Genomic DNA, 27,923 nt, shown 5'->3' on the forward strand with positions numbered 1-27,923 from the left:
GGTCCTGGGCCTTCAACCTGCTGTGCAGAAGAGCTGGTACAATTGCCATACAGGCAGAAGTAACCAGAGAAAACAGGAAGGCTTCTATCTGTCACGAAATGGAAGAAAATCCTCAAACTTGCAGAAAAGATGATAAGTCTGAAGACTTGTTTTGGTCAAAACCAAACCAAAACTATCATTTCAGGGGCTTAAAAAAAGTAAAGAGACACGAAGCTGCTGGGATAACCCGACTCTCTCAGCTTTTCATGTTATGCTGCCCCTGCCATTTCACCTCTGCAGCTGCTACAGGGATACCTAGGGGCAGTAGGAAACCAGTTATTTAGGATCAGTAGAGCCACCACTGAGTGCACTATCACTTAGGAAGAATTCACTGGAGGGACTTAAATGCAAGAATGTATTTAAAACATCTGGATACCCAGCCGGGCTGAGACCCAGTTTTATATGCCTGATGAATGTTCAAAAATGGGATTAGACCAAATGGTTACACCCAGCATGACAGTTAAGGACAAAAGTTGATGGTAATTACAGCGAACTGATTCATTTTCAGTGGAACTAAGGAACACATTCTTAGAAAAGGCTGTGGTCATTACTTTTTAATTCTTGCCTCAACAGAACAAACTGGTCTCAGGGTTGCTAGCCCCTAACAGCATAGGTCTGGATTACACTATACCACATTCCCAGAGTTCTTCTAGAACTCATTTCTCACATGAGGTATCTCAAACAAATACCACATACAGATGCATCTCGTATTTGGTCTCAGAAGAGGAAGTGTCAGACACTTTCTATAATGCATGCTCAGATTGTACAGAGGTACTTACCAATGACTCATACATATGTATCCTCCTCACTGTGACAAAATAACGCATGTTACCTTGGTATCTATAGCAAACCACATCATACAGCAGCAACTATCTCAATTCTGACCACAAGATTAGCAAAACAAAAGTGGCCAGGTACATGGTATTCCCATGGTTCCATGAATAAGTAAATAAACAAAAAATTCCAACCCAAACTTCTACAAAAATTAAATCAGAAAGTCTTCCAGAATTCAAACAGCAACTTACTCATTCTGTTTATTGCATAATCAGACTGATGGTAACATGCAACACTCTTCCTCTTAATATTAATAGTACCACAGAAGTACCATTAGAATGTGGAAAAAGTTAACCACTCCTTACCACTACAGAAGTTTGAAAATATAAGAGAAGAAAGTTAAAAACCAGAACATCATTTTCCCAGAATGCTGTAAAACCTAAAGACACAGAAAAGAACGCTGCTTCAGTCTCATGTCACGCTGTAACAGAAAGGGTAGAGTCGTCGTCTTTTCAGTCACACAGGAAAATGTGTACCAATATTTATTTGGAAAACAAACCCCCCAAAACGTTGCAGATGAACATTCATAGTTCCCTGGAATGTGTAAGCCGTATGCTATTTATGGCTCTGAAAATCAAGCTGCAAAAGTCTTTTTCTTCTAAGTCAATTATTGCTGTATTTTCTAATGGATGTTACTTTTATTAAGTCAGGTCTAAGCCACCTCTTTAAAGTACTAAGGACAATACATATTCATAAAAATATTTTTTGCTTTATAACATCTAAATGAAGTAATGCAGAGTAACAGCAGGAGCAGTAACACATACTATGAATTAGTATCTGAACTTGATTTTAGAAAAAACCCAAAGCTAGCTGCAGGGAAAATACTTATAATCCAAAAGTAGTAAAAATCACTCAAAAGCACACAACTTCTGTAAATTCTTTATTGTATGGATTAAGAAAAAAGTATTCCCTTTTCTACATCACCTCTCAGGGTCCAAAGAGTTACAGGTGTGCCTTACATACAGTTCAGTTTTGTAATGTCAGAAATAACATTCCCATTTTCCACAAGTCAAGTTTTATGAAATAGGAAACCAAACAACAGTTGTTTTAGAGAAACACTCATTAAAGATGCCATTACAAGGCAAGTTACCTTCAGCTATATGTCTGTTATTGATGTAATTAATTCCTCCCAATTTACAGTGCAGCTTAAATCAACTCACTCTCACCTGGACATTACCCACTTTAAATCTACTTTCCCTTTTCTAACATTTTTACTGCTGTAGGATATTTACTTCTAAAAGACTAGCTCTGAACTCGCTAGTATGTACACACTGTGGACTCTTGGTTATTCATTTTTTTTGCGGTAAACATGTTGGTAAAAATATGATGAAGCAGACAGAGGCAGCGGTGAACAATCGTATCTGTCAGGGACTCGGTCGCATCTCAGAGGCTCCACAGCATGGCAACAGCCTTGCAGATACCAACATCATAATAGTTAAAGTAGCAGAGGCCAGCGAAGGTAACAGCTGACAGTGCGTACAGACCTGTATTGGCTAGTTTAATCGGTGTATCTCCATGGACGTAGTCAGTTATAACCTGTCCAAGACCCCTACAGAATAATGGAGAAAAAAAGCTGAAATCAGGAAAAAATATTCCTTGCTGAAATCCACCCAGTTCACTAAAGCATTCTAAGACGGCTCAAACATTATTTTTTTCACCCATCATCAGCTTCTCCTAAAGAATGCCCAGTTCCCACTCAAAAAGAAGATACATCTATTTCAAACCAAACCAAACCAACATTCCACATATTCTATTAAAAAAACACACACGTGGGATCAGAGTTTTCTTCATGGTACTGAGGAAACAAGGTGCTGAGCACTTTCAGACAATACGCCCTGTAGAATCTGCCTCCAAGAAACAACAGGCAACTTCCATGGCTTCCAAGGACTGAAGAAAAGAAGCCAAAGGAAATATCCTTCCTGCCTGGACAGCAAGGTGTGGCTCTGGGACCAGCCACTGTCACAAACACATAGAAGGCTCCAGGATGTGTATTTAGATTAGGAAAACAGCGGCAACCAAAAAATTTGCAAACTCTGGGGGTTTTTTTTCTACATCTGTCAGACTGGAAGTGAACTCTCATCCAGGTTTAAACTATCCAGCAACATGAAGACAGAGGATGCTATTAAACTGATGTGCTAGTTCTCTTCCCAAAAGTACAATTGTATTTCCTTTCTGCAGTGACAGATGTTGATGTGGTATAAAAGAATTTATATTTAATGCCACGATTTTCTTCCTAGGATTTTGCCTTGGTTTAGCCTGAAGCTGAAGGACCCATGTTCCACAAATTAAGACACACCAGTGACCCAGCAAGGTTCAAAGTCCTGCAGCAGATGCAAGTGAAAACTGAGCTGTTTCACTTAGATGGGATTCTAATACCATAAAGATGTCAAAAGCAAGAAAAGGGAATGCAAGGAACTCCTGGATACTCAGAAGAGAAGCATAAAGTGGAAGAAGTCTGAAAGGCAACTACTTTTATGCTATTACAGCTATTTTTTCCAACTGGACAGCGGAATAAGGTCAGAAGTACAAGCAGCACTTACCCACACTTCAGCCCTTCCAAAGTGCAGAAAATACAGCGTGTTCAGCGTGGGATTCACAGGCTGCCCTTCAACTGTAGTGTCGATAAGGAATTTTCATAAGTTTTTTCCTTTGCATGGCACAGTAAGACTGAGCCACGCTAAGACTTCTCAGAAAAACTGGTATGTGACTTCTCAGCACACTAATTAATTCACAAAAAACCCTCAAGGGAGAAGACCAGTGGCCCTGAGAACAAGGAAGGGAATTGATGAGAAAGCTGATGTGTAGTGGAGACACAACCTAGCTCAGAACACAGCAGCTTCACTGGGCAGGGAAATCTTTATTAAATGCCAGCAAAACCAGTGCAAGATAAACATGGCTTCAAGTATCTTAAGTCTACTGATAGGTTAGTGTTTGGACTGATACCTGAAGCACTGATTTCCAACATACTTGAGGACAAGATCTCCTAAGGAAAAACACAGCAAAATGTGAAAGAAAACCCCTCAAAAATACACACAATACTCCCGTGCTGTTTCTGATCAGCTGCTAGAGGCGTTATCTGATCCTCTGTGGCAATCAAATCAACATTTATGGCAAGAAAATTAACGTTTTTCTTTCAAAGATATTCTAGCACTAAACACCTATCAAAGTACAAGAGGAGAATTTTCCTTCCTTGGAACACCTTTAGGTTTTGAAGGCAATGTTTTGCAAGGTGAGTTTAATACTGGAGAAACTTTCCAGCTTATAAAGAGAACAAAACCCCCACACAAGTAGGGGAGGAATTCACTCTGATGAAAGGTACCAGCAGAGCTGCACACAAGGAGCAAGACGTGTTTCTTACAGGGGAAGTCCCCGCACTGTTTACAGAGAAGGGATTTCTAGTATGAACAATCCCAGCTCTTTTATCAGCAAGAGACATTCACTGAAGAATCAAATGTGCGTGCATTGACACCAAATGTCATCCAGAGAACCCATGACAACACATCGACCTGCAACAACCTGTTCGGTTGCCTGGAATTCCCTCACACGGTGACATCCAGCATGGCACTAAGATGCACACAGCAACCAGGTGAAGAAATGCTCCAAAGGCAGGCAAGCTTAGCTTTATGTATTTTATATTTAAAAGAGCTCTGCCAAATATGTTCAAGGATAGCCATATTTCAGATTAATTCTGTACTAGCTTTGAGGACTTTGGGAAGAAGGTCCCAGTCACAGTGAGGAAAGTGCAAGAAGCCCTGGTACAACTATGAGATGTAAGAAAACCCGGCATCCCAAAGTACCATAAAGTTGCTTATCTGCTTTATCCCTGTGACAGGGAACTACAGGCCAGTATCACCTCAAAAATGTAAACGCTGCCGGTTAGGCCAACCGTGCAGCCGGATCTACTCCTAACCAGACTTGTCTAGCCTACTCACATCAAATATGTCACAGCAGAACTACACTTACAGAGAAGAACATGAGCAAGCATCCATTTCCCAGGAATCAAGAAAATAATGATCAAGGTCTCAGCTTCTTTAGCAGAATATTTGCTATGAACTCTTTATTACGCAGAATCTCATCACCATTGGGATGTACAAAGCCAACCCATGGCACAGCACCTTAGAAGAACAACTGGTTTTATACAGATCTGTCCTGTTTCTCTTCCCTCTGTTCATACAACATTGGTTCTCCTACAAGATAAATGGCCACGATTCTACACAGCCAGTGGCAAGGAAGCCCTCCTAAAGTAAGATACTGTGTAGAAGAACACTAGAGAGTATTTATGGATTTCTCAACAGTAATATGTCTCCTGCCTTCTGACTGAGAGAACTGTGTGACTAGATGAGGAAATACGCCGGCAGACTTGCTGCCATGCACAGACTGAAGACCTAAAGCTCGGAGCCATCCTGATTATCAGACTTTCCTCTTAATTCTGAGGGACCTATTGTGCTTACCAGTGGCCATGGAGCGTGAGGGCTGCAGCCAGTGAATAGTCCACGGCTGGTCCAGGATACAGGTAGGCTGCAGGAAGGAGACCCAGCAAAAGGACACTGACAGCTCGCTCACCTGTCCAGTGCAAAGACGCAGCCTTGGAACTGCCTGCAAGGAGAAGTATTTTTCAGTGCAAAGTTCCTGTTTGAAGCGCAGTAACCTTAAAAGCAGATACCTCATCCTGCTCAGCACCACACAATTGTGTGTTTCCTCCAACCTGGTTACTAAGCTTTCATCCATGCGAAACCTAGATGTCTTTGAATTACTGCTGTAGAATCCATATCTATTTTACAATGCCTGAAGGGTTAATTTTAAATACTCCTCTCTTTGCTGCTGCTGAGAAAGAGAACCTGCCTGTACTACAAAAGAATAAAAAGTTCAACAGGTAAGGTCAAAACAAACGCCGTCCTACTTTCACAACCCACGGTTCAGGACTAAGGTCCAAGTCAGCCATCACACGGAAGCAGTGTCTCTGAAGGCAAAGCCTTTTTGTCTAGGGAATTTCCTGACTGTTACATACTATTTACTACTCCCACCTTTTGAGAAATGATTTTGAGATCCAGATGGACACCACTACAAGTTCCAGTGAATGGCACATCACGACAACTATGTGCACAGTTCTGCCCAGGACCCAATATTGCTATTTTTAACTGTAAATAGCAGATTAAACTTCTGGGACCATCACAGTGATAAACAGCCTAGAAGTAGCCTGAAGGCCAAAGGATTTCAGTCCTCCATTGATAACTCAGCTGGGTACAATCTGAACCATGTAACAGATAACTTTAGAAATAGATGTACCAGTTAGAGAGCTCTGTAATCAACACATGCAAATACTACTAGGGAGGGGGAAAACACAAAAAACCAAGCAAACCAAACCCTTAACATCATAAGCAATACTTTGAACCAGAACCAGGCTAAAAACATCAGGAATTGACTCTATGAAATTACCTTTATAACACAATACCTCCAAAGGGCTGACCTAACACACAAATACTATCCATCCACCTAAACCTAAAAAAAAATAAAATTTAGAAAAGTGCCGAGATAAGGAAAGCAAAGAATCTGAAGTAAAACATGGATGGGACCTAGGCTGTGCACTACTAAGCTGTCCCTGTAGAACTCCAGGGCCAAGAACGCTTCACAGCACATGCACAAAGTCTGTTGTTAATAAGAAATCCAGAATAGAAAGGAAGGAAATAGCTTAGCTGTGTCTAAGCCAATTTCTTTTACAAGCTTCCCTTCATCCCTTCCAGTTCTAAGTTGCATTGTAATGGCTACAGAACATCCTTAACCTCTGGTCACGTTTGTTATATCTAATTGTGCAAATGACAGACCAGAATTTGGTCTTGGCACAGTTCTCTTTCATCACCTCTGTGTCGTCTTACCACACAGAGAGAGGAAAGACAATTAAAGAAATACTCTCTGCCTGCGGATCAGACTGCTCAGATTAACCGCAGTAAATCAGAAGCTCTGCTATTCAAGAAAGAAGTTGCAACTGCAGCGTCTTCATATTGTCACTGCTACTGAACCATAAGAAACATTAAAATCTTCTTTTAAAAATCTTTCAACCTTTTCTCCCACACTCAAAAAAAAACCTACCTCCTTTGTTCAGAAACAAGAGATTTATGCTTTCAACGTAAGTTAATACCATCTATTTAACGACATCCAGCGTTCACACGCTTGATACTGACATCACAAATTTCAAATTCAAGTAGTGTAAAGTAACATATATCTTGGTGTAAAACAGCTCAACATCTTGGTGTAAAACAGCTCAACATCTTGGTGTAAAACAGCTCAACATCTTGGTGTAAAACAGCTTGCCGTGAGCGGCCAGCAGCGCTGCGGGAGGCGGCGGCAACCCCTCCTGACAGTACCAGTAACCCCACCGCACCAGAAGAGCCCCAGAATTGCCACGCGTCAATTTTTCCTGCCCTCGGTTACTCGCAGCTGCCATTTCAAACACCCCCGCCCCGGCTGCAAGGCGCGGCGCCCCCACCGGACGGGGGGGCGCGGCCCACGAAGAACACGCCGGAGCAAACGGCTTCGAGGACGGGGCCACAACGGCTCAGCGCCGGCCGCTGAACGTGGGGCCGGCCCCGGGGCGGGTCGCGCCCCCGCCCCGGGTAACCACCCACCCCCCCCGCCGTGCGGACGTTGCCCCGGGGCGCGGGACGTACCGTGGCCCGGCTGCGGGGGGCTGTGGCTGTGCCGGGCCGGGGCGCTCCGGGCGGCGGCGGCCGCCAGCACGGCGGGGCGGCAGAGGAGCGTCCTCCCGAGGAAAGCTGCGGAGAGAACGGGGGCGAGGCGTCAGGGCCGGGCCGGGCCGGGCGGCAGGGCGCGGGGCCGGCGGGCACTCACCCATCCGGGCGCCACGGGGCCCTGCCAGCCCCGCCCGCAGCAGCACCGGCGCCGCCATGTCCCCAGACAGCCCAAGGGCACTGCGCACCGGAACCGGAAGTCGGTGTCGCCGAAGCTCTTCCGCTTCCGGGCGCGGGAGCGGCGGCGGCCAGGTCTCTCCGGCCCAGCTGCGGGAGCTGGCGGGGAACCGCGGCCCTTAGGCCGGGTCGAGTCGCGCCTGCGACCTCCGGGCCACCCCCGACCCAGCAGTGGCCGCGCAAAAGCAGCTCAGGACAGCGGGAGCGCTCGGTCGTACCTGGGCGCCTCGCCTGTGCCTTCGCTAAGGCAGAATCACCGTGCGAGGCAGCTGCACAAAGTAACCCCCTGCTTGAGCATTTCCCGTGATGCACGTAAAGCGGCGCGTCGTTACCGCATGCCTGACCAGCTGAGAAGTGCCTGCGGTAAGGGCAAGCCGCTGAAAGCCGGCTGAGCCTGCAGGGCTGCTTGCGCCCAGTCTTCGGCATCAGGCAGCAGATGAGGGCACGCACAGAGCAATCAGGCAACAAGCGGCTGTTCACTTAAAAGTGAAAACAGGGACAGCAAGCTGGACCTGGGATGAGGCCCTAGGGTCACTGGCTCTGTTCTGGTGTAGACTACAGCCAGAGCTGTACTCGGTCACGGACACAGCGCAGTCACACAGCACTGTATGCTTCCCTGATGTCTACTTTCCAATCCAGCCTCCCTTCGTTCATCTCTTCTACGCCCTCCACAGTCACCTGCTCTGACCAGGCAGAAACACTCGGCGCAGGGAGAACGCAAGGCAGAAACACTCGGCGCAGGGAGAACGCAAGGACCACCCAGACTCCTCAGGGCTGTGCTCTGTCCCCAGGCTTAAGTCCAACAAACAGTGACAAAAGCATAGAATGTTTCTGGATTCATTTATTTTGTTAAAAGGCTTGGCTGTTCAACTGCAGGGAGAATGGCCCAGGACCAATTTCTCCAGTAATACACTGGGCAGACCAGAGACAGAACACAACACCCACCAAGGCTTTTCTGTCAGAACAAAGGGTTCCCGCATCCCCCTAGAGAGAATGAAGGAAAAGGCAGACGTGATGGCCAGCCCGTGCCAGGATTTGGACGGAAGTCTAAAACAAGCAAATGCACTGGTGTCTTGTCTTCATCCTTACGGAAGGAGCCACTGCACCTTCAGCCAGAATAAGGGTATTCCCTCGTGCTCCCCTCTGTGTCCAGCTGACTGCATGCATGCCGCCACACAGGCCTGCTTTTGTTGGACGATGGGAAGAGAGTGCTACTGTAGGGTTAAATCCAGTGACATTTCCTCTGTTATCAGACTTTTTGTGTCTCCCTCTCCTATTGCAAGTCTTGGTCATTGATTTATAACCCAGAAAAGCAATCTGTTAAAACTTAATTAAAAAAAAAAATTAAAAAAAAATGGTGCAACCATGTCTGTTTTCCCCCTGCAGACAGCCTATAACATTTTTGTGTATCAGAGGTCAACCTGGTCACAGAAAAAGAATCTGAAGGTGGCAGGACTAGCTGACCTGTGAGATGGGCAACTGCTCCCCTGGTTTTCTGAATGCCAAGTCAATGAAAAGCAAGGGGGCACCTACTGCAGGCTGCCAAGGCTCAGTTTCCCCGCTGTGGGCCGGCGGGATGTATATAAACCACAGTGCTGGAACAAGTTGTACCATGGGGCAGTGTTGAAAGATATAAATACCTGCCTCTGTCCTCTACCTTATTGTTTGAGCTGCAGCCTTGACCCACCCATCAGTCCTCATCTGAGCTATCCTCTGATTTTTCATCAGCGGCCACTTTCCAGTTCTTCCTCTTGTTCCTCTTCTCCGGTACTTCGCTGTGCCTCTCTGACACAGAATCATGATGTTTCTTTCTCTTTTTTGGAGGCCGTTTCTCTTTTTTCTCCTCAGATTCACTGTCCTCAGAGCTGCTGGTGGTTGAGCTGCTTGCATGAGAAAAGTCACTCTCCTGTCCAGAAGAAGAGGTAGGTTCCCTGGCAGGCACTTTCCTGGTCTTTTTCTTGCGCTTGTGTTTCCCTTTCCGGGTGCTTGAAGCCTCCTCTTCTGAGCACTCACTCTCTCGGGAAGAATCGGATGACGTTCTCCCCTGCTCCTTTTTCTTTTTCTTTCGCTTTTTGTGAGATCGTTTTTTCTGCTTCTTCTTGTGCGATTTCTTCGGTTTTTTCCGTTTGTGTGACTCACGGGCAGTTTCCTTTCCCAGATGAGATTTCTTCTTCCCATTGATGGCCTTTTGTTCATCTCCTTCTGGCTGGTCACTGTAAAAAGAACACACCGTGACCAAAAGGAAGCAGACAGGCAGCCACATAGCAGTTGTGCCTTTTCTGTCTCAAAGTTTTAAGCAAGCCCACCAATTCATCTGGCTAGAGCAGGGAAGCAAATGCTTTGGCAGACGTGGTGGCTGCATTTTTGTTTCAAGTACTTATTAACAGCTTGGGTCCAGACCTTGCTAATTTTTTCTTTGAGCCAGAACCAAGGAGAATGTGTATTGAAAGCCACTGAGTGATGAAAACTCACTTATAACAGGTTATTTCAAACCTGTAAGCCTGACAAATACTGTCCTTGATGATTCTGTCAGGTGCCGCTTAAAAAGAATTAATTCTGTCCAAGATGTTATTTTACAGTTAAGTCTCCACTCTCCAGGATACTGCGGGAATTTATATTCTCCAAATACGGAGAAAGACAGAAAATAGAGGTACACTGTCCATGGAAAGAAGAACCTGGAGCTGGTATCTGGGAGGGTGCCTACTGAGCTGATGTGGATTCAGCCTGCTGCTCTGGCTCTATGTTGACCCAGACCTTCCAGATCCATAGCATTTTAGTAACTCAAGCTAAAGCTAAAAAAGATACAATCCCCTCCTACGACTCAGAAAATGGGAAACTACGTTAATGGACTAGCTTTTTTTCAGTGGGTATGGTGCTTTACACTCAAGACTGATGTACATTCAAAACTTAAAACTCAGTTTGTAAAATTCCTTGCACAACCTGACAAATTTCTGTCATACAGAGATTCTGGATACATGAGTAAGCCTGCTCCCCTTACCTATCTGTATCAAATTCTTCAGGGTACAACTCTTTGTAGCCACTGTGACCCCATCTGTAAGAAAGCGGAACCACCTATTAGAAACAGACAAGGTGTTTAAGGGAAAAAATAAATTCTGGAAAGACAGAACCACGGAGTGAACATGGGCTTAGACAGCAAGGAAGGGCTATCAGAACCTTCCCAACAAAGGAAGAAGCAAATATGACTGATTCGGTTGGTACTATCTAAACACATCTTACGTTCTCAGCCTCTTCCATTTCTAATTAGGGGAAACTACAACTCAGATTTCTTTAAAGTAACCCTGCAGAGCAATAACTTGAATTTCTTCAGATTTTTTTTTCAAGTTCCTTGGGCAAAGTAGTAAACACTAAGCTTAGTTGCTAAGCTTAGGGCTGAGCTTTTGCTGCTTGCTAACAGATGAACTCAAGTTAGGTGCTCTATGACACTGCAAAAGATTGTGCATGTTAAGAATTCATTCTTAAAATGGGATCAAGCATTATTTTACAGGAGTATGCACCAAAAAGAGAAGCGCACTAACTTTTTGGTACAGGACTCCAAAAAGGTGTTTCGATTACTGTTATAATGACAGAACATGAATTCCCCCACAGACCTGTCTGGCATGTTGGCTTCACATTCATACAGCTTTTTATTCCAGGATCGGGCCCTAAGGAGATCATCTTCGACTAGGTCAAGAAATTGCGAGTTCCTTGTTTTCCAGTCAGCCCTGTGGCCCTCCTCATCAAAGCCATCGCTGCGCATCCGACTGCTGCAGAAAGAGAACAGTTGTCCTTCAGCTGTCAGCTCTGATGGAGAAACTTTCTGAGCAAGGGGTTAGTCCAGCGAGAGAGCAAAAATCCAGCAAGCCTTGGATGTCCATCTATGCAAGAAGACCAGCTATCATTTCAACAGTCACCAGTAACAGCTCTCACAAAACCAGCTCAGTAGCTAACACACTGGTTTTCAAAACTTTCTACGGCCCTCAGCACACAGCAGACTCCTTGACAGAGATGCTCACAGTGCAGAATGAGGGGAAGAGGTCACCTTGCCTATCACAGCAAATGCAGTTCTCCTCTAGAACACTCTGCAGGAGCAGACTCACAATAGGCAGCGAGACGTAGGCTAGTGAAGGCAGCAAAGGGGAAACTGAGGAAGCAGAACTGACTAGAATCGCAGGTACCACAACTAAGACCCCAAATCCACAGAAAGCATCGACAATTCTGAGCGATCTCACATGCCTGTGGCTCTAGTTTTGTTTCTCACTTGAAATGCCGCACTTCCTGAGCCAAGCAGCAGCCATGGACTCAGAAGAAAGGTGTTCTCCCCTGAGATACTAAACCCACTTCCTGCAATATTCACACTTCTGAAAAGTCTTCACGGTAGTAAGCTCCACTCCCACGCCAAACCCCAACCCTCCCCTCAAACCCAGCTTGTTTTCACGTAGCTTGTGAGATCCTCAGAATGATTTAAGAGGTACCACACAAGTGGTGGGCAGTGCTGGGGTGTTGTGACAGTGCAGGACCCCACATCCTAACAGCTTTGTTTGCCACTAACAAAAACAGGGATACATTAGACTTTTCTCACAACATTCTGACATGTTACTGACGCGCTTCCTACCCGCACTGCTTCAGGGAGCCCGGCCTACCTAACGTTGTGTTTTGAAGACTATACATCTGGACGAAGAGATAAAAGGTCAGACTTAAGCACAGGTCTGATCTCTTTCCAGAGACTCATTAAGGAGAAAATAAATCTGTCTGCAGCCTGTGTAGTCTTCATGTATGGTAAACACATCATCATCACAGAATGCTCTGGAAGTATTATAAACACAAAAGGGTTCAGCAACTAAGGCGAGACAATAATTATCTCCTCCACAGCACTAAAACCCACCTGGATGTGTCTGACAGCATTCTGCTTTGCCTTTTCCAGTAAGTCTCTTCTGTCTGCTTCTCCCACTCCCTTATTTTCCACATTTCGGTCTCTTCCTGAATCTGAAAGTCACAAAAGGGAAACAAATGTCACGTTAGGGAAAATTTACAGACGCGTAGCTGTAACATCAGCTCCCAGCTCAACACTCCTGCTAACAAAATCCACAACCAGCTTTCTTACCGCACTGAAACACGTCCTTTTTTCTAGCTGTAACCCAAAGGAGAACCTCTGGGTGGTGAAACCCTAACAAAGCACATAAGGATAATGGCGTAAGGATAACGGCATCGGAGATGGTGGGTTTGCCTGGTTTTGTGATCTCAGCTGTTCTGGCTGCCCTGCCTTGTAACTCACCACCATCGCAAACGTGTACTGTCGGAGAATTCAGGGCATAAATACCACCTGGAAGGACCGACCCAAAACAAGGAGTTAAGCTACAGGCTGGAAAAATACCGCCTGCAAGTGCCAAGTGGCTTAGCACAGATTTACGGTCACGGACGCTGACTGTAAAGGAATGATTTTATAAACATATGAAATAAATGAGCTGGAGCTGCTGAATGATGTCAGGAATCGGGTAAATAGTTGCTAAAGTGAACGGTGTGTAACAATCTTGCACCAACGTACTGCCTGTGTGCATTAACACAAAGTTCAAGCTCTCTGATGGCATTAGGAGTACGTACGCAGCCCAGGAAGGAGAAAAAAGCCCCCAACCCTACACCTGAAGGTTTGCTACTTTTAAAAAGTGTCATTTTGGTGGCAGGCCCGTGGGAGGGTGTTTCTCACAGGACACATTTCACAGATAAATCCACCGGCACCGTCCCCCCTGGGGAGCGGGGCTGGGGAAGGCCGGGGCGAGCTGGAAAACTGCTCCAGCGGCGGCCACGGGCTGCTCCCAGCGGGATCCCTCCCTCAGGAAAACGCCCCCCTCCCCCCACCCCGGGCCTGAGCAGGCCCCGCTCCCTGCAGCACAGCGGCCCCAGGCCCCGCACAGCCGTGCCGGCCCCCCCCGGCCCCGCGGCGGGCAGGGCGGCGGGGCAGCGCCGGGGGGGGGCCGCGCCGGGGGGGCCGCGCCGGGGGGGCAGAGCCGAACCCCCCCGGGCCGCGGCCGTACCTTGTTGTGCGCGCCCGTGTGCCGGATGACGTTCCGCAGCAGCACCTTCCCCACCGGCACCCGGGACATCCTCCCGCCCGCCGCGCCGCCACTGGGCTGCCCCAGGAAAGGCCGCGGCGGCCGGGCCCGCTCCGGGCCCCCGGCCTCCCCCGCCCCCCCGCGGGGCGCCTGCTGCTGCCGCCGGCGGACAGCCCCCCCCCCCCGCGGCGCCACGGGCCCGGCGGGCGGCTCGGCCAGGCCGGAACGCGCGGCGGGGCCGGAACGCGGGCGGGGGGACGGGAAAGGCGGGCGGACCGGGGCGCGCGGCGCTTCCGGGGGCCGTCGCTAGGCGACCGCGGCGGCCATGGCGGGCGCGGCGCTGGGCCAGGCCGCGCAGCTCTGGGCGCTGCTGGATGAACTGGCAGAGAACGACCCCCGGGGCTACCGGCGGCTCCTGCGGCAGCAGCGCGCCGAGGCCGAGCGGCTGGGCGCCCCGGCAGAGCCCCGCCTGTGCCTGCGGGCCCGCCCGGAGCGGGGGGCGCGCGGCCGGGGGACCCAGCTGCCTGGCGCCGGCCGGAGGCCGCTGTTCATCAACGTCTGCGCCTGGCAGAGGGTCCCGGCGCCGCGGGGTCCCGGCGCCCCCACGCCTGTCAGCGCGGGGCGGCCGGCGGAGGGGGCGGCCGGCGGGGGTGTGTGGCGGCCCCGCGCAGGAGGAGGCCTGGTCTGGGGGGAGGGGCGGCGGGGCAGGGCTGCCACCGGCCGCTCAGCGGGGACCGGGAGCCCTCCCGCTCCGAGGAAACGCAAACACCGGGCCCTGAGAAGCCCCCGCGCACCGGGAGCCTCCCCAGCCGCTCGGGCTGACCGCAACCGTGTGCCCCCCAGCTGCAGAACCGGCACCGGGGGAGCCGTCACCCCTAGACGGGCAGGCAGGGTTAGCTCTCTGCCCAAAGCCGCACAGACATTTCCTTGGCACGATTGGCTCTCTGCCCAAAGCCACACAGACATCTTTGCTTTTAAATCAAGTGGTTATATAGAGCACCAGCGCGTGGTGCCACTGTTATTCTGACACGTCGCTTGCTTTTATAGACCCCTACAGCGTTATAGATGTCGCCTATAACCCAGACGTTCTTCAGAGGGCAGAAGAAAACCCAGAAAAAATGGAGCACTTGATCCATTTGACACTTAAATTTGTTGAGGAACAATGCGACCTGGTTCTTTCCCATTTGTACACCGTTGAGCCATTCAAACTGAAAGGAAGCCTGGAAGCGATGCAGCAGCGTCTGAAAGGCAGGCAGGTGCCAGCTCCGCATCCCAGTCAGAACACACAGAAGGGTACGTAGAGACCTGCTGCCGCTTTTCTCTGAGGACCAGGTAGATTCTCCAACAAACTTACTCGAGCCTCATCTCTCTAACCCCAGTTCTTGCCATGAGCATAAACCAAACATTTCTCTCTTTAGAGCCCAGAATAAGGCAGCAGCATCGATACCATACATTAATTTCACCCTGCTGGCCTATCTGCATTCATCTTTTTGTTTTACAAATACAGAACTGCACTGACACTGGAACAGCAAATTCCCTTTTTTCCTATATCCACTAGACACGGGAACTCTGCTGGGGTTTGATCCTCTGATTGCTAAGGTTTTTTTTGCCCTAACCTGAGTAAAAGAGGTTGCTGCTGTAACTATTAGTCTGAGAACAGCAACTTTCAACCTGCTGGCAATAAACCCAAATCACGAGTGGAGAAACTGCCAGTAACAGTCTTCAGCTGACAAAATTGCTGATTACAATTAATCACGGTTACAATTTTCATGATGTATTTGTTAAGTGATGTAACACGGCCGATCTTAGTAACTTAAGTGATATGTGTGAAAAACTTATTTTTCTTGAAAGAACTGACGCTTGATCAGCTGCTACAAGCTACGAAAGCTGAGGACTGCAGCAATGTTCCCGTGCTGCTGGCGGAGGGAAGTGTGACGCAGCCTAAAACTCGCCTGATTGAGGAAATTGCCAGTAGTGACACGCCAGAGAAGCTAAGTGCCCCTGTCTATGAAATGATCACAGTGAAGGATGCAAACAAGAAACCACTCAAAATTGAACTCAAAATTGAATTGCCTAAGGTTAGCTCGGTTTCCGAGTGTGACCTGAGAATTTCGAAGGTAAGACAGCAGAAAGAATAACCTTGTATTTTCCATTTAGTATCCACTTCCTAGAAATGCTCACTGCTAATTCGCTCTCAGATAGTTAACAAAGTATTTTAATTTTCTTGGTTTAGGATGACATAATCATTGGAGTCCCCGAAAAATACAAATTACAACTAGACCTGCCAGAACTGGTGGATGAAGAAACAGCAACAGCAGTCTTTAACAAAGGAAAACGGGTATTGTTTATCACCATGCCAGTTGCCAAGCCAGATCTGTAAACACTGCATCCTGTCCCCTTCATGTTCACAAGTGACAAAACAAAACCCCAGAACAAAAATCCTAATTTTTAGTGGGGTGATGAGGCTGTTTTTTTCCAATTACCTTCTGATCTTCAGGGGTGAATACCTCACATGCCTTTACAAAGATGCAAGTAGAAAAATAAGCCTGTAGGAATAGTAGCACCACCGACCTTGGGGGAAAAGAATAAGTAAAGGTTGTAAACATTGAAGGAGTACTTGAATATGTTAACAGCTGTAGTAAAGAACCATAAGTGCATACATGCTTTACTATGTCATTCATTTTGCCTTAAGGTACAGCAATAACAGCTGTAAAGTCTTTCTGCTAAATAAACTGATTGTTGGATTCAGCGGTTAGAGCAGCTCTCGCATGTATTTAATGCTGGAACAACTAGTAGAGGTGTGTCACACCCAGTTCTGCAAGTTGCTGTGCAAGCTGTCACTCTTCTCTTTAGGACAATCCTTGCTGATCTTCATTGGAACAGGCTCTGTAGTCTTTTCAGTCACTGAGTATGCTTGTCCTCACTTCTTACCGGTTTAGTAATCGCTGAACGAGACCATAAAACAACAGACCTATTCTGCACTGCTCGAAACAAAAGCTCGGGAACACTTAGTGTGAAACTAGCGACCAAACCCAGTCCTGGAGCACTTAACTAGGAGCCCGTGCCTCCATTAGCTTACTAATAACAGACAAAGTAATACAGTGCAGCACAAAACAGCTTCAAGGAATTACTAAGCATTACTAGAATTAACTGGGAAAGGGACAAATAAAACTTTAAGTGCTCTTAAGTTTATGATTGATTTGGTAGTACGTTATTGTCAGCTTCTGTGACACATTTGCACTACAACAGTGTTTCTCTACCGATACTCATTGGATCGGAAATGGAAATGAACAAATTGGGTTTGAGCTGCTGCTTTAAAATACAGGCTTAGGAAAGAACAGGAACTGCTAGTTCCCCCCTTCTTTGTTTCTAAGAAACTTAGAAGGCTGCACTGAAATCCTGTTCAGTGGCGGCAGTTGCAAGTTCAAAAGCAGTACCAAAGTCACCACCAGCGCTCCAAGCACACGCACATTTTTTGAGCTGCAAGTCTTCTGGAATCTAACGGTCATTCTGAGAGTGTTTCCATAGGATAAACGAGCGAGTGGTCTTACTGCAGGAAGAAAGTGAAAGGTCTCTGTAGCCAGAATTTGAGGTTCCGGTGAACACTGTAGCAAGGAAGGCAGGAAGACTGAAGTTCACTGCTGCATGACATAAATAAAGCGTGTATTATTTTGGGACATTTGAGATGACACTTTAAGGTTAATAAGGTGAGTTCCACTATTAGACTGAAAGGCTGGAGAGCTCCAATTACTGCTACAGCAGTACAATAAGCCACACAACTGAACAGAAAAGCACTGGAACGTGGTTTAGTAGTTGTCAATTCCAAACATTTAATAGAACGTAGGTTCACCAGAGCAAGTCTGGAACCCAGGTATTTTAGATCATTAAAGAAAAACCAAAACCTTAACGCACTTTTTTTTGCTTAAGCCACGCATGAAAACCAGGTATCACAGCAACCAGACATTAAATAGTTCCCACAAAAATATTTAATTTCCACAGTATTTTCTTTCACTATCTTTAGTGAGCTTTGTAGAACTTTACAGGAGACAGTACTTAATGCAATGTACAGAATAACAGATCAGCTTTAACTTTTTCTTTCCTTTTTAAAACTTTCTCCCCCCCCTATTTAATTCTCCTGGTCACTTTGTAATTACTACACAGTCGTCCTTTTTACATTAACATTTCCATGTGGAAAGTGGAATTTCAGAACATTGAGCACTGCACCCCTTTCAGGATACAATGACTGGGGTTAACTGGACACAAGTCCAACAAACTATTGAAGCATTTTACATACAATATATACATGGGCAGCACATTCTGCAGCTTACTGAGGCCAGGACAACATAGACAATTTAGGGGAGAACCACAGTACCCATGACTAACTCAGAGCTTCCAATGTTAGAATGCCTGAAAAAAAAAAAAATATTCCAAACATTCGAGTCATCACATGATGCCCACTGATGGGATTAGTAGTGTGTCTGATTTGCCTATATTGGGTTCCAACATACAGGTTTTCTTGAACAGTCTGCAAAACAGTTACTTCCATGGCGTCATAGTCTGATATTAACTTAGCAAGAGGCATAGCAATTAAGGAGTTTCCATACAAAAAGCACACGTAAGTGAAAGTCCGTGAGAAGACGGCACGTTCCCTGTGGCATCTGAGAGCCATGACCCCACAGATATCAGTGCGCTTTCACCTTACTTTAAAGTGCACAAAAAGGATCACATAGCTGAGAAGGTCCAGACCGGTGCCAAATTCCACGAGAGATTTGGAATGCTAGCATTGGCCTTTGAGGAACTATTCCCAGGCGCTTCAGTCCCTTAGTGCATGTGTCACACTCGCCCACCCCAGCAGGAGAAAAGGATCAGGGAATTCCCCACCGACTAACTTGTACGTTTCAGTTACCATCTCATCTGAATTCCTGTGAAGAGATGTTTGTAATTCCAATTTCTGAGAACACTGAGGTCGTGCAATGGCATGGTATGCACGCCCCTGCTCCCTAGTTCAGAAGCAGATGGCTGTGTGCACACTTGCCTGGATCATTTTTAAATCCAGGATCCTTAACTCTGTTTTAGAAGAGTTTGCAAGTTAACTAACTGTATAAAAATACAGTGTAGCTAGAATATTGCTCTGAAAAGCACTTTTGCAAACTTTTTCTGTACAGACTGGTAATAACATTACCAGATAATATAATACATATTTAAAATAAAAAAGGAACTCTTTTAATAAGTCTGAACACTAAAGTCTAAATAGCTTGTTTAAAATGAAACAGTGTGACCCAGGAAAATTTTGCTTGCACAGTTAAATTATAGCAGCATGGTTACTGGCTTTTCAAGGAAACTCTTGAATTCGGCAAGCCACTGTGCTCCAACTGCTCCATCTACAACACGATGGTCACAGCTGAGTGTAACGGACATCACGCTGGCCACATCAAAGCTGAAAGAAAGAAAAATAAATAAATTAGAGGTTAACACAATCCTCCGCAAGTCAGCGCCACTAACAAAGCAAAAAAGCTTTTGTCAGCGAACCAGCAACAGCAGTTGGTGCCTGGGAACAGATGTTTCTCCCTGTGGACTTCTAAAAAAGATTACAGTGGAGAGCAGATCGTAATTCATTCCTTTCCTAAAATTAAGAAACACATTTGCATGTTCCCTTTATGCCAGGAAGCTCATCTTTCTTTGTGTCACGAACAGCTCCACATGATCAAAGAAAAAGAGACCCTTTACCCAGTAACCGCGTCTCCCACGCGTCAGTGACTGATACCAAGGACTGTTAACGAGTTTCAATAATCCTAAATGTTCTCCTGGGTCTACTGCACTCCAAGCAAGGTGATAATTACACACAGGACAGGTGAATTATAATCCATCCCTTACGTTTTCCTTAAATGCAAATTTAAGCAAGCTGTTCAAGAGGAACATGGTGCCTAAACTCTCTGGATCCCGGACTCTTTCCCACAGCTTAACTCCACCCCTCAAAGAAAGAAACGGCCTTTCCTTAACTTGCAAAGAAATTGCAAGAATAAACGTACGGCAGATCATTCACCAGTCACCGCGTTCTCTTTAACGCCTGTGTGACTTTTTTATACGAGATCTCACTGTACTTCTTCCGAAGGTACTGGAAGCAGTATATTGACAATATTGGGGTTTTTTTTAAGGATAATCTAATGGAAGTGTTAGAAAACCAGCCATTATTTCAAAGCCTGATTTCAGAAGCTTAGAATACGCAGAATCAGCTGAATACTTACCCTTTCTCGTTATCAGCTGGCACTAGCCTTTTCTCTGAAGAACCGACTGCAAGGATGCAGGCTTGAGGTGGATTGATGATGGCAGAGAAATTCTTAATCCCATACATTCCTAAATTGGAAATTGTGAAAGTGCCGCCCTACGAGAAAAACACATTCACAGTCAAGTTCACAAAAGCTGGTTTGTGTGGAATATTAAGGAACGTGACTAAACCATCACAAAACAGGCTCTGCTCGTTCTGCACAGGGCTTCTGAACAGAACTCACGGCTGCGATGTTTACAGCAATCCCAGATGCTCACCTGGAATTCGTGAGGCTGAAGTTTACCTTCTCGGGCTTTAGTTGCCAGAGAAACCACATCCTTACTAATGGAGGCCAGGCCCTTTATGTGTGCGTTAAACACAATAGGGGTTATGAGCCCCGCAGGAGTACTAACTGCGACGCTAACGTCCACTACGTGATTTCTGCAAGACACAAAGGAAATGCCAGTCGCTCTAGCAAGATAACACGGATAAAAAAAATTCAGAACTGTTCAGACAACTCTAAATCAATTTTGCAAGTTATTTCACCTTGCAAACTAGCCTCAGACTCAAAGTTCTTTCACTTTCACTGAAGCCCCTCAACCTTTGCGTTATACCTGTTCCCCTCCCTCAAAATCTCAGCAGAAGGTCTGCTATTTTGTCATAAACTCTCTAGTGAACAAAGAAAGTTTCTGGCTTCGACCGTACCATAAACTTACTGCCTAATAACTGTGTCCATCCATGAAGAATTTGCCTCAGGCACCTTCAAGCATGCCAGAGCAGCAGCTTTAATTATGAAGTCATTGACAGAAAGCTTGATGTTATCTGCGACCTCCTGCAGAGAACGAGATTTAGAGACATCAGTTTCTCTGTTATAAATCACCTCAATTAACTCGGTTAGTCACCGCCACGCAGCCTGGTTTAGAGAAAATGTTAGAAAGCAATCACACTACTTGTAAGCGTTAGCATTTGAAGTGCCAAGATAATTTAGGAGGTGAAGACATCTTCATAATTTAGAGAAGATACAATGGTTTTTAATGTCTGGTTTTCCCCAAACTTGACTTAGAATTATTATTTTGCTTAAATTTTCTACCCCTTTTACCCTTTTGCCTTATATTCCAACTGGAAGAACTGAACACCACCAAGCAGAGCACAAAGCGGCCCCCTTAGGGAAGTCCGAAACCCCTGCACAGCACCTGGGTAAAAGGTCTCATTCTGGCACAAGGCAGTCCAGAGCTGACCCACACAGGTGGAAAAGGCACTGAAAAGACTTTTTTTTTTATCTTACCCCCCAAGCCAAAATGCCATATTGCCAAAAGCAGGGTGGGCAAACCTGCGAGAGGCTGTGGCTTTCCCCCCCTCTACACTCTCACCATGCCTAGATGCTTCACCTGATTGAGTTCTTTCCTTAGCACCAGTACTTCTCCCATGTTTATATCGACAGAAAGGTAGTAGTGAGGTATCGTTTGTTTAGACTGCATCAACCGCTGAGCAATGACCTGCGGGTATACAACAGAAGCGATCAAAAGAAATCCGTCTGGAAAATTTGTGACTGCCAATAGTTACCTTGGCAAGGAATAAAAATCTTCTTACCCTCCGAATGTTGCTGATGGGGATATCTGTGAAGGTCCCCACTGGCGCTGCTGCAACTGCAGCAGCTGCAGGAACTGCCTCTAGGGGTGGAGCCTGCAATCAGAGGAGGACATAACTCACAGCACTACCCAAATATCAACTGTACAGAGTAAATCAGTACGTGGGGCAAAGCCCTGAGGCTACATGGCCTCTGGCTTAAGAGCAGCAGATATTTCTGCTCTCTAGCCTCACCTCTCCAGCACCCACTGGGTTCTTTGTAAGCCCTATATTTGATTATTCAACGTAGTACTTGGGTGGCTTGGAAATGCAACACTGATATACGTTGCTGTGAAGCTCCCAGCACAGTAAACCCTGCTGGGCGGCTGGTTTCTGTACAGCAGAGAGGTATGTATGCAGCAGGGCGCTCCCCAGCCGAACTCAGCCGCGTTCCTTCCAGCAGTACACAAAGCAACACTTCCATCACCTCAGGTAACAGGCGAGCAATGGTATATGAACAGATTTGTGGCAACAATGACACAGGCTGCTGGTTGGTCTCTGCCTTTGGCTCTAATCGCCTCTTTCCAGCCCCGTTACATCAGCTGGGACTGGCCTTACCTCCGTCCATAACAACGTAGCAACCAAATGAAGGGTTGGGAGTGCGTAATTTTTTTTTTCCTTGGTGACACACCAAAGGAAAAAGAAAGGAAACTTCATCAGTGTCTGTGACAGGTTAAGCTTTACAACTTAACAGTCATCACAGCCCACACGGCATCATGACCCTTCCAGTCCAGCAGTAACGGTTCCACACGGTAACTGCGCTTCTACAGAGCATTTCCACCGCTATCATAAAATATCCATTCTTACAGATCTCAGCCCTACTCACTGGAGCAACCTTTGGTGGCACAAATGACTCCACGTCTTTCTTTGTGATTCTGCCATCTGGTCCAGTACCTGAAAGGGTCAAAGAAAAACGCAAGAGGATTTCAATTATTTGCAACAGGGTGTTGCTTCTAAAGCTACCAGTTTTATTCAGCGCAGAGGTGTCACTGAACACAGCCTCTGGTGAGGACAGCTGCGCAGTCAGAATGTTCCTGACAGGGAGGGAAGGGAAGAAGAGGCACGTATGTACCTGGAGGGACAGACACGCGGTAGCGAGAGCAAGGAAGCGGATGGGCAGCCTACCTTTCACTTGGGCAAGGTCGATTCCTTTTTCTGCTGCCATTTTCTTTGCCAGGGGACTAACCAGGATCCTTCCTTTCCGGGGAGGTGGCCCAGCTGTGGGGGCTGCTGGAGGGGAAGGAACGGCAGGCTGGGGAGGAGGAGCAGCAGCAGGAGTTGCCACCACCTTAACAGAATAATCACAGCCATTAGCTTCAGGATCATTCAGCAAAAGCTTTGAAGGTATAATAAGAGAACAGGTCATCTAATCACCAGTCGAGACAATAGCAAAAATAGTCACTAATCTGAAAGAATTTTCAGATTCAGAGAAGTTTCCCAGTGCCAGAAATTAAATCAGAAACTTGCCGGGAAGAAGGCCAACTAAATTGCTGAACTATACACCAAAAAAGGTGAAACAAGTAACTTTTGCTCCCAATTTTTGAGGATGAGTCATTAGAACTGGCACAAGCAACGGGCTGGAGAAGAGATCGCAATGAATGACTACCTGCTCCAGTTTTTGGAGGGCAAACTAGCGATCACTTCTTACGTGCCCTATCGCCAACACGCGTTAGCCTGGCATTCACAGAATCACACACGTTACTGTTGGAGCCAGAGCTGCACACTGTCAAACCAGCAGAGCAGCTCAGATCAGACCTCTTAACGGTCCCCAAAACTCCTCTCCCACTCTAAGAACAGCCCTTACTAGTGGAGGAGGAGGAGGAGGAGCAGCCGGTGCCTTCATGTCAGTTACTGCAGTGGCTTGGTAGTCAGCAAAGGCTGGAATATCGGACTCTTTCTCCACAATGATGCAGAGAGCTGTTCCTAATGGCACGTCTCTTGTTCCTTCAGGCACCAAAATTTTTGCCAAGTAGCCTTCCTCCTGCACTTCAAAGCCTGTAAGGAAAAGGAACAAAACTGGTTTGGTGCCTGATGCAGCCAAAGAGTTGCTCTACATGCTGCTCCTAAAGACTTTGGTAGCTAAAGCCCTGTCCTGTATTTAGGAGACAAGAGGATCCTCTTCGGTGGAACTAGTAGGGAAGCATCTCCATGCACCGTACATCACTAAGAAGAACTGGTGATGAAATAAGAACGTTTTAGGAGCTCCAATGTTTAGCCCTCCAGTGGAATGAGAAGTTAACAAAACAAGTCAAAACAAAAGCCCTGCAGCTTCGCGTCCGCAGCAGCTAGAACAGCTGGCACAGGGGCTACTCTGGATTCCCCCCTTTTAAGGGCACATCATCACTTCTTGCCTTTGGAGCTGACTCACCTATTGTGGCTTTATCTGTCTCAATTTCTGCCAGTAAGTCTCCCTCGTTCAGTTTCTCCCCAACCTTCTTCTCCCATCTCTGCACTGTGCCCATTGTCATGGTAGGTGACAGGGCAGGGAGAGTGACCTGTGGAGCCAGAGGATACAAGAGAATCAGATTCTGGTAATCCAAAAGGATTTTAACTCCTGACTAAATGACGCCAACCTAAAGGAGCAGCCAGCCTTTAGTGCACCCCTAGATCCGGCTCTGTTACAGCAAAGCACAGTGCTGCCCCATATTGCTAGTTTGGATGCTTTTATCAAGGCCTAAGCAAGAAAGCAAGCAAAAGCAAAGAGCAAGAAATCTATGTATCAAAATAATTATCACACTGGGAGCGTCTTGCAGCTGCTCTCTGGAAGGCTAAAAGGAAGACTGAAGCAAGTCACTTTGTAACAAACAGGTCTGGCCCCTTTAAAAGCTATACGGACTCGTCTCCCGACAAGCAAAGATGCTGTAGGTTTCACGTGCATATAGCCCTGCAACAGATACAGCACGTCTGAGCTTCAGAGCACAACTGGACAGGGAAGGCAAGCGGTAGGAATAAGCAAGTTTAGTATCTAAATCACAAGCCTGATTAAGAAGCATTTAGTTAATTCTTTGTTCAATTACAGATTTTGCATAACATCTCAGACAAATCAGTTCCCACATGCATCGTCTGTGGAATGAGGTTTAGTACTTCAAATTTCCTTTTTCAAAGGAATGTCACACAAATACCCTGCTACAAAGTGCTCAAATACAACAGTGGACGTACACTTCAGTATTTAAGCAAGATAAAGATCATTCACAAAGACAAATCAAGTCACCCACAACCACACCTGGTGTATTCATTAGGGTATCACGGACTCCAATTCTGCTCCGAGATGTGTGCAGGGCCATCAGAGCTTATTCACACTTAGCACAAGGTCTTTTTACACCAGAACTGTCCAAATAATGCAAGTGTAGTGCGTTTTTCTAGACTACATAGCAATCCTGGAGAGACAAGCCTCTCCTCTGCTAGCAGCTGGAATACTAAAACAGTATTTTGCAAAAAACATTCTGGGAGCTCCCCAAAGACCTGCTTTAAGCATGCAACAGTTCAAGTGGCACACGCTCCTGCAATTATAGCTAACAACTTCCTGCTCCAGACAGCACCTGTGACAAAACACACCGGAGCCAGCAAGGCCAGAGACAGAAAAAGCGCGCAAGAAGCCTCAGATCATCAGCAGTGCTCCCCTACCTGCATATGGGGAGGGTAAGAGCTGCCCGGAGCCTGAGGAGAAGGCTGAGCTGGTGGCGAGGGAGCTGCAGCTGGAGGGGGAGGCACTGAGGCTGCAGGGGGGGCAGATGCTGCAGAATCCAGAGTATAATTTTTAAAGGCATCGACATGTTCAGGCCTAGAAGAAAACAGAGAACCGCAAAACCAGATGTTTGTCTCTACGCTTTTCACACAAGGCACCCAAGGGGCCTCAAGAGAGACGATTCAACACAAGGGTTAGCAATATACATACTTTTCGACTGTGATACATATTATGGCCCCAATAGGAACATCTCTTGTTCCTTCTGGCACCAGGATCTTGGCCAAGTAGCATTCCTCCACGCTCTCAAAGCCGACTGTTGCTTTGTCTGTCTCCACCTTTGAGAGAGAACGGGGCTTGGTTATGGCAACGGCAAAGAAGAGTTAGGTCGGAGCCTTCCCAAAAAACCACCCCGTGGCACCAGCTCCAGGAAAGCACGCTCGGACAGGCCAAGCGCAGCTCCTGCTCAGGAGGAGGGAAGGCAGCAGCCAGCTTTGAGGCTGTGACTGTAGCCACCCGCTCCCAGCACCGACTGGTGGGATCTGTTATCCCGAAGCCAAGATCCACGTTCAAGTGAGGGCACCAGGGACGGAGCCTGGGACACACACGCGGCTCAGCAGAAGCGCAGCGCGCCGCGGGGTACCTCTGCGATGAGCTCCCCTTCGCCGATCTTGTCACCTTCCTTCTTCTCCCAGCGCGCGATGGTGCCCATCTGCATCGTGGGGGACAGGGCGGGCAAGGCCACCTGCCAGGAGGGACAGCGGTGGTACAGACCGGAGCGCCCCGACCGCGGGGCAGAGGGACGGGGGGCACGAAAGAGAGCCCAGCTGTGGCCCCGCCGCAGGGCAGGGCTGCTCCCAAGGGAAACCAGGAGCTGCCCGGGGACGGGAGGAACTGCGGGGGCGGGGGGCGGGGGGGCAGGGGACAAGGCTGAGATGGAGGGGCTGGCACAGGGGCCTGGCGCAGGGGGGTGGCAGGAGCCTGAGGACAGGGAGAGCCGGGCGGGGGTGGGTGGGTGAAGAACTGTGGTTCCCGGAGCGGGGAGCTGAGCTGCCCGGCGGGGGGGGAGGGCAAGGCCCGAAGGGAGAAAGCGGGGGGGGAGGGGGCAGGGGCACCAGGGCGGCGGGAGCACCGGGAGTAGGGGGGCACCAGGGGCGGGGGCACCAGGGGCGCGGGGACCCGGGAGAAGGGGGGGTCCGGGAGCACTGGGGGCGCAGGGACCCGGGAGTAGGGGGGCACCGGGAGTAGGGGGGCACCGGGGTACCAGGGACAGCCCGGCCGCCTCGCACGGGGCGCGGGTGGGGGCTCTCACCTTCTGGTGCGCTGGGAGGCTGCAGCGGCGGCAGGGGACGAGGCGGGGCCAGGCCGGAGGCTGCAGGACCCCGCCGGGCCGGTGCGCGGGGCCGCCCCACGCCAGGCCGCGGCCCAGCGGCAGGGCCCCGGCCCCCCCCGCCGCGCCGCGCCCGGCCCCGGCGGTCCCGAGCGCCCGGCAGCCCCGCGCCAGGCCGGGCGCTCCCACCGCGCCCCGGGCCACGCGTCGCGCCAACACCCGCCACATGCTGGAGCCGGAGCCGCGGCCCCGCCGCCGCCGCCGCTCGGTGACCTCCTCCGTCCGGGCACGGCGCCGCACCGCCCGCACGACGCTGCCGCAAAGCGCGCCGCGCTGCCGTAAAGCGCGCTGCCGGCGGGGCGGCCTGGCGGGGGCGGTAGGCTGGGGGTGGCGGCCGGGCCCGGGAGGTTCCGCAGGGGCTGCCGCTGGCGGGCCGGTCCCGGGGAGGGCACACGCGTGTCGCTGACCGCGCAGGCTGCACCCCGCGGTACCGGGAGGTGGGCCGCCCCCCCCCCAGCCCCCGGCCCTCAGCTCCCGCTGCGGGTTTAGCGCCGAGCTATGGCGGGGCCCTGCCGGACCCGCAGCTGGAGCAGCCGGTGGGTCGGTTTTGTGTCATTCGGGCCAATTTTAACCGTAAATGTTGCTCGTTCCCGCAGCCGGCCCTTCAGGGCGCGTGGGCCAGCCCGCTGGAGGCTCAGGAAACACACACTTTCCTGAAACGTTACGAAAAAGCGATGGAGAAAACTTGGAGAAAACCTTTTCCAAGCCCAGTGCCAGGCCAGCCGTAAGCACTTGAGTGATTGATGTGCCGCGTCCCTGTCTGCGCCTCCTCGCTTTCCAAACCCCCTTTTATTGAGAACCGCTTGGCTTGCCCAGCCTGGTTTGCCTGCTTGAGGCGTACAGGTAAAGCTTCGCTTCCCCAGAGGGTGTAGAATACCCGTCCTTTCTAAATGATGAACGCAAACGTCAGAGTTTCTATGAAAATATAATTTTTACATATAGCATGTACGTTGTTACATGAGCAAGTTACAGGTATAGGAATGGGAAGGTTGGACGGAAATAAACAGGTTCAAAACCGTGAAAAAACACAAGTCCCGGGTATGATACGAAGAGCACGTCTCCACAATAAATCCACTGAATTCGGCGTTACAGCTGTGCCAAACTGGTTTAAAAGCCA

At 48.3% G+C, this 27,923-nt stretch overlaps 4 protein-coding genes across 4 annotated transcripts; 1 reads left to right on the top strand and 3 right to left on the bottom strand.

Moving 5' to 3' along the window:
• Window positions 1-1,740: 1,740 nt before the first annotated feature.
• SDHD (succinate dehydrogenase complex subunit D) lies at window positions 1,741-7,877 on the bottom strand. The gene is made up of 4 exons (XM_056322950.1): window positions 7,720-7,877; window positions 7,539-7,643; window positions 5,325-5,469; window positions 1,741-2,422 (listed from the first exon to the last, which is right to left on the bottom strand). The coding sequence occupies exons 1-4, from the start codon at window positions 7,775-7,777 to the stop codon at window positions 2,257-2,259; spliced, it is 474 nt and encodes a 157-aa protein (XP_056178925.1). The 5' UTR covers window positions 7,778-7,877; the 3' UTR covers window positions 1,741-2,256.
• Window positions 7,878-9,340: 1,463 nt separating this feature from the next.
• Window positions 9,341-14,064, bottom strand: NKAPD1 (NKAP domain containing 1). The gene is made up of 5 exons (XM_056322943.1): window positions 13,826-14,064; window positions 12,679-12,779; window positions 11,405-11,560; window positions 10,795-10,848; window positions 9,341-10,009 (listed from the first exon to the last, which is right to left on the bottom strand). The coding sequence occupies exons 1-5, from the start codon at window positions 13,892-13,894 to the stop codon at window positions 9,487-9,489; spliced, it is 903 nt and encodes a 300-aa protein (XP_056178918.1). The 5' UTR covers window positions 13,895-14,064; the 3' UTR covers window positions 9,341-9,486.
• A 62-nt stretch (window positions 14,065-14,126) lies between these two features.
• PIH1D2 (PIH1 domain containing 2) lies at window positions 14,127-16,598 on the top strand. The gene is made up of 4 exons (XM_056322942.1): window positions 14,127-14,493; window positions 14,891-15,136; window positions 15,695-15,960; window positions 16,077-16,598. The coding sequence occupies exons 1-4, from the start codon at window positions 14,169-14,171 to the stop codon at window positions 16,221-16,223; spliced, it is 984 nt and encodes a 327-aa protein (XP_056178917.1). The 5' UTR covers window positions 14,127-14,168; the 3' UTR covers window positions 16,224-16,598.
• A 1,050-nt stretch (window positions 16,599-17,648) lies between these two features.
• On the bottom strand, window positions 17,649-27,050 carry DLAT (dihydrolipoamide S-acetyltransferase). Its single transcript, XM_056322941.1, has 14 exons — window positions 26,729-27,050; window positions 26,060-26,161; window positions 25,630-25,754; window positions 25,359-25,515; window positions 24,103-24,229; window positions 23,539-23,729; window positions 22,860-23,022; window positions 22,561-22,628; window positions 21,699-21,791; window positions 21,497-21,604; window positions 20,825-20,940; window positions 20,387-20,549; window positions 20,089-20,225; window positions 17,649-19,280 (listed from the first exon to the last, which is right to left on the bottom strand). Exons 1-14 carry the CDS (start codon window positions 26,972-26,974, stop codon window positions 19,151-19,153), a joined length of 1,926 nt encoding a protein of 641 aa, XP_056178916.1. The 5' UTR covers window positions 26,975-27,050; the 3' UTR covers window positions 17,649-19,150.
• Window positions 27,051-27,923: the final 873 nt, after the last annotated feature.

Source organism: Falco biarmicus, chromosome 20, assembly GCF_023638135.1.
Source record: "Falco biarmicus isolate bFalBia1 chromosome 20, bFalBia1.pri, whole genome shotgun sequence".
Lineage (NCBI taxonomy): Eukaryota > Metazoa > Chordata > Aves > Falconiformes > Falconidae > Falco > Falco biarmicus.

What these genes read in the sequence shown, in the direction of transcription:
- SDHD (XM_056322950.1), bottom strand. Translation starts at nt 7,777, where the DNA reads ATGGCGGCGCCGGTGCTGCTGCGGGCGGGGCTGGCAGGGCCCCGTGGC. An exon ending in GCCCCGTGGCGCCCGGATGG is followed by an intron (nt 7,644 to 7,719) that starts GTGAGTGCCCGC and finishes TTCTCTCCGCAG; the next exon opens with CTTTCCTCGGGAGGACGCTC. An exon ending in CTCACGCTCCATGGCCACTG is followed by an intron (nt 2,423 to 5,324) that starts GTAAGCACAATA and finishes ATTATTCTGTAG; the next exon opens with GGGTCTTGGACAGGTTATAA.
- NKAPD1 (XM_056322943.1), bottom strand. Translation starts at nt 13,894, where the DNA reads ATGTCCCGGGTGCCGGTGGGGAAGGTGCTGCTGCGGAACGTCATCCGG. An exon ending in ACACGGGCGCGCACAACAAG is followed by an intron (nt 12,780 to 13,825) that starts GTACGGCCGCGG and finishes TGTGACTTTCAG; the next exon opens with ATTCAGGAAGAGACCGAAAT. An exon ending in ATGCTGTCAGACACATCCAG is followed by an intron (nt 11,561 to 12,678) that starts GTGGGTTTTAGT and finishes CTCTTTCTGCAG; the next exon opens with CAGTCGGATGCGCAGCGATG.
- PIH1D2 (XM_056322942.1), top strand. Translation starts at nt 14,169, where the DNA reads ATGGCGGGCGCGGCGCTGGGCCAGGCCGCGCAGCTCTGGGCGCTGCTG. An exon ending in CAGTCAGAACACACAGAAGG is followed by an intron (nt 15,137 to 15,694) that starts GTACGTAGAGAC and finishes TTTTCTTGAAAG; the next exon opens with AACTGACGCTTGATCAGCTG. An exon ending in GTGACCTGAGAATTTCGAAG is followed by an intron (nt 15,961 to 16,076) that starts GTAAGACAGCAG and finishes TTCTTGGTTTAG; the next exon opens with GATGACATAATCATTGGAGT.
- DLAT (XM_056322941.1), bottom strand. Translation starts at nt 26,974, where the DNA reads ATGTGGCGGGTGTTGGCGCGACGCGTGGCCCGGGGCGCGGTGGGAGCG. An exon ending in CTTACCCTCCCCATATGCAG is followed by an intron (nt 24,230 to 25,358) that starts GTAGGGGAGCAC and finishes CTGGCTCCACAG; the next exon opens with GTCACTCTCCCTGCCCTGTC. An exon ending in CTCCTCCTCCTCCTCCACTA is followed by an intron (nt 23,023 to 23,538) that starts GTAAGGGCTGTT and finishes TATTCTGTTAAG; the next exon opens with GTGGTGGCAACTCCTGCTGC.